This window comes from Gavia stellata, chromosome 14 (assembly GCF_030936135.1).
Source record: "Gavia stellata isolate bGavSte3 chromosome 14, bGavSte3.hap2, whole genome shotgun sequence".
Classification (NCBI taxonomy): domain Eukaryota; kingdom Metazoa; phylum Chordata; class Aves; order Gaviiformes; family Gaviidae; genus Gavia; species Gavia stellata.
The window spans coordinates 15,868,167-15,875,082 of NC_082607.1; the positions used below are offsets into that span (position 1 = coordinate 15,868,167).

General features: G+C 42.1%; 1 protein-coding gene across 2 annotated transcripts; it reads left to right on the plus strand.

Annotated features, from left to right (window-relative positions):
- Positions 1–1,046: 1,046 nt before the first annotated feature.
- On the plus strand, positions 1,047–5,493 carry VMA21 (vacuolar ATPase assembly factor VMA21). 2 transcript variants are annotated; one of them, XM_059824382.1, is made up of 3 exons: positions 1,047–1,134; positions 3,024–3,133; positions 4,547–5,493. In XM_059824382.1, the coding sequence occupies exons 1-3, from the start codon at positions 1,079–1,081 to the stop codon at positions 4,687–4,689; spliced, it is 309 nt and encodes a 102-aa protein (XP_059680365.1). In that variant the 5' UTR covers positions 1,047–1,078; the 3' UTR covers positions 4,690–5,493. The 2 variants fall into 2 exon arrangements, with proteins under 2 accessions (XP_059680365.1, XP_059680366.1); XM_059824383.1 differs by having other exon boundaries at positions 1,047–1,131.
- The last annotated feature ends 1,423 nt before the right edge of the window (positions 5,494–6,916 follow it).

Genomic DNA, 6,916 nt, shown 5'->3' on the forward strand with positions numbered 1-6,916 from the left:
GGCAAATATGTTATTGCTGTGGTATATGAGATTCAATTAAATGGCAATGTTCAATTAAGCGGCTTCCAGAGCTATTGTTTGGAAGTTTGCAAAGCTTTGCGTTCCTGCTAGAGCTGTTCATTGAGTATAAACAATCAATGCCCCTGCAAATGAGGCTGATTGCATAGCACAGAGATTGTGACACTCTGGTTGTCTGTTGAAAAGCTGGGTTCAAGTCCATCCCTTGGCGAGTATTTAAGCAGAATAGAGCCGCTTCAAAAGGAACGTGAATTAATAGCTTGAACAGAGTGTCAGCTTGGAAATGCTTAGTGCTCAGCCAGGCTATGGGAGAGATCCGTCCCAGTCCTTCGTCTCTCATTTGCAGCAGCTATTAGTCATGTTGGGGGATGTTTCTTTCAGATTTTGATCAGAAATTTCATCTTTGGCTGGAGAAGGAATTTTGATTAACTTTAGTGCCAGGAGAGCAGGAAAACTGTAAGAGAACAAACCTCCCTCCTAACAGGACAACATAGAGAAACTTTGCAGTTTTCCTTCAGAGAATGCCTTAGCCCTTGCCAGTGTTTTTTCATTTATAGTGTTTTGTACTGGTGAGTTTATCAAAACATCTCAATAACATCTCTTTTTTTGGCACTGAGACCACTGCCATTTGCTGGAAAGCCTTGACCTTCACCCAAAACATTCAAGCGTCGGTGTGCTCAACTGCAGACTCGCCACGCACAGACACTTTCCACCTCCCTCAAGGAAAGCACTCGTAAGCAGCACAGATTGCACCGCTGTTTCAAGCTCACGGCGAGCCTGCGCGGGGTAGTTTTCCCTGTACAGAGACAACACTGTCCAAGCGGCTGCGGCCCAGGCCAGCAGGCCATGGCCGTCGCCCACAGCCCCTCCAGGCCCTCAGCCCGGGCCGGGCTGGGCGGGCTCGGGGCGGCGCTCACCACGGCAGATAGGCCGCGACAGGCCCGCGGTTGCTATGGAGACGGCTGTGCGCGGCGCGGCCGCCCTGCGCATGCGCCTGCCCCTCCGGCGGGCTTCCGGCAGACCGGAAGTTTCTGTAGCGCGGGGTGCTGAGGGTGCAGCGATGGAGCGCTACGAGGAGGCGGCGTTGAACGCGGTCCCCGTGCCCGACTTCAGGCAGTAAGTCCCGGGGAGGGGGGAAAGGGCCTGGTGACGGGAGGGCGGGAGGGACAGGCACCCCTGCTGGGTGGCAGGGCCTGGCGGCGGGCCGCAGCCTGTCCGGGGAGAAGGGGTGTCTGCTAGGCCGCGGAGGGCGGGGATCGCCCCCGGTGCCACCGGCCCGGGGTGGTGGCGGGGGGGGGTGGGGGTGCAGCCCCCGGAGGGCACCCGGGGAAGAGTGTCTGCCCGTCCCGCGCCGTTGGAGAGATAGGGGAAGCGACAGCTCGGGCCGGGAAGAGCCGGAGGGGGTGGAGGAGGCCCCGGGTTTGCCTTGCCCGTGCTGCCTAACCCTGGGCAACCCGAAACCCGAGCGTGGACGCTGGTCTGCAGTTAAAAGCTCAGTGTTACGGCTGAGGTTATGCATGAATATTTGGTTTTGCTGCGTAGGGAAGTGATGAAAGTATGTCAGTGTAAGAAAAGTATTTGTCAACAGTGGCGGTTTTAACTCTGGTAATAAGCTGGAGGTCATCTTACTCTTCTACGGGCAGGTGTTACATAAAGAATAGTTTCTAATATCATAGGGAAAGTTTGAATGGGGTTATGCTTTCCACCCCCAACAGCCCTTGAGATGAACTCGAGTAAAGGAAAAGATTCTGAATGGCTTTTTTTAAAGCTACTTAATATGCTGCCTAAATGTATTGCAGTACATGATCAGCAAAAAGTGCTGTTGGCTTTAGTGTAAAAGCTGTGTGTGGCTGCATGTCACTGTCTTTTGATGACTGTCAGAAGATGAGATTGGGGTTTTTTTCCCCCACTTCCAGTTATTTTTCCAAAGAAATGCCAAGGATAAGTTGTGATTTCAAGCAATAGACTATGGCACAAATATGTCTTGATAAAACTTTTTGAAACTACTTATACAAAAATTGCTGTGGAGGTGCCTGGGATTTTTAAGAATTATGTGTCCCTGACTTGAATTGTTTTTTATGCATATTTGTGTTTCAAAGCCTTAAGGACACATGCCATTAAATCTGGTAGTCTTTGAAAGTCAGAAGGATATTGCTTGGCTTAACATGTTTACTTCATCATAAAATAATGTAGTCAGCCAAGCAGAGTGAGTGAAAACTGGTGGAAGCATACACAGAAACAAGCTGTATGTGGTGTTTTGTAGATACAAAACCTGTTCTAGCAGATCAAGTTTGGTTTGGGGAGACCTTACCAAGTACATAATCCTTCATTGTGATTCTCTTGCTCAAGGTCTTCTAGGTTTAGGTCTGTGAAAGCAAAAAAAGTTGCTAATGTTCTGGTGTATTGGCTCCGTGTTCTGATTACTGTTATTCTAACTTCATCAGTGGAAACTGAGAAATTATTTTAAATAGAGGAACAGTACCTAATAAAAGGGAACTTCACTTCCGATAGCACGCTGTTAAAGTCATTCTGCGTACTTCTCTCTGTATCCTAGCCTGTAGGATTTGTCATTTTCCTAGACTTGTAATTACTTAAAAAAAAAAAGAGGGAACTTGGCAAGTTTTACTGCAGAATACTGTCATATGACAAGTGCATGTGTATCTAATATTAGCTATTTAATAACTATGTAGTAATACACTGATAAACATATTAATGTAAACCCCCTATGTTGTTAATGCTTGCAAAACAATGACAGGGAAAAATCTAAAGGCTGTTTTTAGTCTCGTTTGTGAGCTTTGACTGGCAGAATCATTACATCATTTTGAATACTGTGATTTTCCTATTGCATCCAAGAAATGCATACTCCAAGTCTTTATCGCTTCCAAATGATATACGTACTCCATTCTTGAGAAGTAATTAGCTTCTGTTTGGGACGAGTTCTTGTCCTGTTTCAAGCATATATATTGTGACTTTCTTCTGCGTGTAACTTTTCTTATTTATTTCAGAAATGAGGGTTCATTAACATCAACTTTAAGAACACTTCTATTCTTCACAGCTCTAATGATCACATTACCTGTTGGGCTATATTTTTCGTCAAAGGCTTATATATTTGAAGGTAATTCTGTTTCTGCCAATTAGCATTACTGTTACAAAAAAGAGGAAAAGCACAATCATCTAATAGCATCTTTGTTCTCCTTCCTATTTTGAATATTTGTTTCCTTATGTAGACTAAAGGCTTTGTAATGTCTAATTAGAACAGAAAATTATATAAATGGTCGATGCATCCTTCCCTGCATTGTGGTCTGCAAGCTAATATTTGCTGTTTGTTATACAACGGTTTATATAGTATACAGGTGCATTGTTCCCTTTACCTAAAGGGTATCTAACACCACCCTGCAGCAGACTTTTATCAGAGTCATCAGGGATGTGTTTCCCACAGGTGTTGCAAACTAATTGTGTATTCAAGACAGAATAATGTTGTTTAATGGGTTTATTTTTTGCTTTTTAAAAACATACCTGCATTTGTAAGTGTAAACCAGTTAAGTCATATACCCAGTTTCAGCTATTGAATGTGGTTGCTTGTAGAGCTTTTAATTCTTTTTAAAAAGGAAGAAAAAAGAAGAGATATTTTAGCTGGTCTTTTTGGACCACTTCTGTCAAATTGCTAACAACCAGCCACGTTCCAGCCTTGAATCTGCAAGGCTTTAAAACTTTTCTCGTGCAGTATTAGGAAGTTATCTCCTTCAAAAGCGGGCAGGTGGGAGGGAGAAAGCAGCTGCTTTCAAGAACAGTTATTCCAAGGTGCTTCTCCTTTGGTGTGTACTGCTGTATGTAGTTTGAAGGCTGAAGCTGAAAGCTTGTTAAGTAACTTTCAAGATCCTTTTTAGCATGGTTTTGGGGTATTTTTACCTGAGGTGTAGAAAGTTGAGCCTTAACTTTCCTGTGTCAGTTAATGGCAAGATCTGTCAGCAGTGGTAGGATTGGGTTTCTGTTTGGAGGGTGGTATTTTTGGTGTGGTGTGATGTGTGGTTTTTTTGTTTTGTTGTTTTTTTGTTTGGGTTTTTTTTTAAATGAATGAAGAGAAATTATATTTTGGTATTCGGTCTTCTGATGTTTGAAGGCTTATTTCATGTGAGATGCATTCATGTATCTTAACTGGTGAGGAATTATATAATTATCCCCCCCCATTTTCCTGCCCCACAAAGAGAGTTACGCTAATGAAAAAAGGATGTTGAGGTTTATTTGGTGCTGGAAGATAGTAACGGAAAAAGTGAATGTTACAGAACTCTAAGCTGTTGACTTCAAACCCAGGGTATTTTATCTTAAATATTGAACAATTGCAGGGTTGCTTTATTCCGGAAATAGTTTCAAGGTCTGTAATTATCACGGTGAATTCTTTCCTATGAATCTTCGTGAGCTCAGTCATTTGATACAGGAGTAAATGTAACCTTGGTCTTTAGGAAAAATTGTGATTTGCCATTTCAGTGTTCCTAATAACTAATATTCTTTACTGTCTTTATTTTCTCAGGTACCTTAGGAATGACCGACAGAGACAGCTATTTTTATGCTGCCATAGTTGCTGTAGTTACTGTTCATGTGGTACTTGCTCTCTTTGTATATGTAGCGTGGAATGAAGGTTCTCGACAGTGGCGGGAAGGCAAACAGGACTAGAATGAAAATCGTCGTCATCTGATGCCTACAGACTGTAAATCAAAGTTTTGTGAGCTGAAAGAAAAGCATTCTTCAAAATGTATTATACACATGTACAAAGATGAGGCTAATGCCTCAACTCTGGTTAGAATAGACTTGTGCTCATCTTGAATGTGTACGGGTGTTTTCTTTAATGCTGATGGAAGTTGTTCTTTAGCTAGCCTCTACTAGGTCGAGCTGAGGAGGTCTTCGCCTGGAATTAGAATGAAATAATTATATATTTTTGAAAAAATCCTGAAGCTATTTTTGCCATTCCTAGTATTTTTCTGGCTTACTCTGAAAATAATATTGGCATGAAGCAAGCATTAGATTTTTGAGTAATTAAATTGCTATTCAAAAAAACTACATTACTCGCTATCCAACTGCAGTGGAAAAGATGGGATTTCACTTTGCTGTGGATAGTTTCCTGATTTATGGGTGTCGTGGTTTAACCCCAGCCAGCAAGCAAGCACCATGCAGCCGCTCGCTCGCTCCCTGCAATGGGATGAGGGAGGGTATCAGAAGAGTAGAAGTCAGAAAACTTGTGGGTTGAGATAAAGACAGTTTAATAGGTAATAGCAAAATAGCAAAAGCTGTGCACGCCAGCAAAGCAAAACAAGGAATTCATTCGCTGCTTCCCATCAGCAGGCAGGTGTTCAGCCATCTCCAGGAAAGCAGGGCTCCATCATGCGTAGCGGTTACTTGGGAAGACAAACGCCATCACTCCGAATGTGCCCCCTTCCTCCTTCTTCCCCCAGCTTTATATGCTGAGCATGACATCATATGGTATAGAATATCCCTTTGGTCAGCTGTCCCGGCTGTGTCCCCTCCCAACTTCTTGTGCACCCCCAGCATACTCGCTGGTGGGGTGGTGTGAGGAGCAGAAAAGGCCTTGACGCTGTGTAAGCACAGCTTGGCAATAACAAGAACATCCCTGTGCTGAAAACAACGCTGTTTTCAGCACAAATCCAAACCATAGCCCCATACTAGCTACCGTGAAGAAAATTAACTCTACCCCAGCAAAAACCAGTGCAGTGGGACAGACATAAATAATATATTTCTTAGTTTAGAAGTAATAGCAAAAATAGAATTGGTTAGAAACTCAGGTGGTGTCTTTCTAATGTGAAGTACAAAGGTTTTTTTGTTTTCAAATGTAATTTTTTTATTACAGTGTAAAATTCAATCTTTCCTTTTGAGAGGATTGTCGTATTACTGCATTGCTCATCTTTCCACTCTTCTACGTTTATTCTTGATGATGCAAAGGAAGTGGCATAGCATATTTTTTATATGTCTTTACATTTATTTATCTCCTTGATAATTGCTACAGGATGTAGTTGGAATTCTTGTGATAAAGTAATATCAGTAACAGCTATAAGCCACTCTAATGGCTAGTAGAGAAATGAGCAAGAGAAAACAAGCTGTAGCCATCGCAGATGTTGTCCTTTATGGAGCAGAACACAAGAGTGATCACATGGAAAATTTTCTTCTCTTCCTAAATGTTAACTTGTACACTGTGAAATGGTACAATATGTTGATTGTGTTTCTTTTTTCCTTGGTTGTGTGTAGAAACTTTCTGTAGTCAAACCATAGTGAGATTTTTGTATTGTAGAATAACCTGAATTTCATTTCACTGTTGTGCTGTTGTTAGCAAGCTTTTTATTCTGTAGATAAAACATTTTTCCTAAGGTTCCAGCAATACATAGAACTTTCCTAGCGCTGGTGATTGCTGTTAAGCTGTTGTGCTTGAGGTTGTTCTGTTAATTTGAGTTTTCCAGTTTGTTGTATTAGTTGAGCATTTTTTGGAAGTGTTTTGCTTAATATAGGGATTGGAATGGTTTTGGTGCTACATTTGTTCATGGTAAAACTTGACCAATTTTTGTCTCATTTATGGATATCCGTGCCCAGTGGCTTGAGGAATGTGTTCCCAGGTCTCATTCCTCTCATCTCCACCCCGATCCCAGGTGTGCACAAGCGTATACACCATGTCACACTAACGCAAATACATTTTTACATTTTGTTTCTGAAACGTTAAATTTTCTCATCCAGAATCCCATTGTCAGGTTGCTGCCAGCAAACTGGAGAACAGTCTCATAGTACTTGAAATACAAATTTAGTTTGTATGTTGGCACATTGGCTTCCTGTTCTCCAGTATACGAACTGTACATTGTAGAACAAATACTGCCTTTTAATAAAGAACTACCCTGCAATA

Coding starts and splice junctions, on each gene's coding strand:
- VMA21 (XM_059824382.1), top strand. CDS start 1,079: ATGGAGCGCTACGAGGAGGCGGCGTTGAACGCGGTCCCCGTGCCCGAC. Junction 1,135..3,023: donor CCCGTGCCCGACTTCAGGCA/GTAAGTCCCGGG, acceptor TATTTATTTCAG/AAATGAGGGTTCATTAACAT. Junction 3,134..4,546: donor AAAGGCTTATATATTTGAAG/GTAATTCTGTTT, acceptor TTATTTTCTCAG/GTACCTTAGGAATGACCGAC.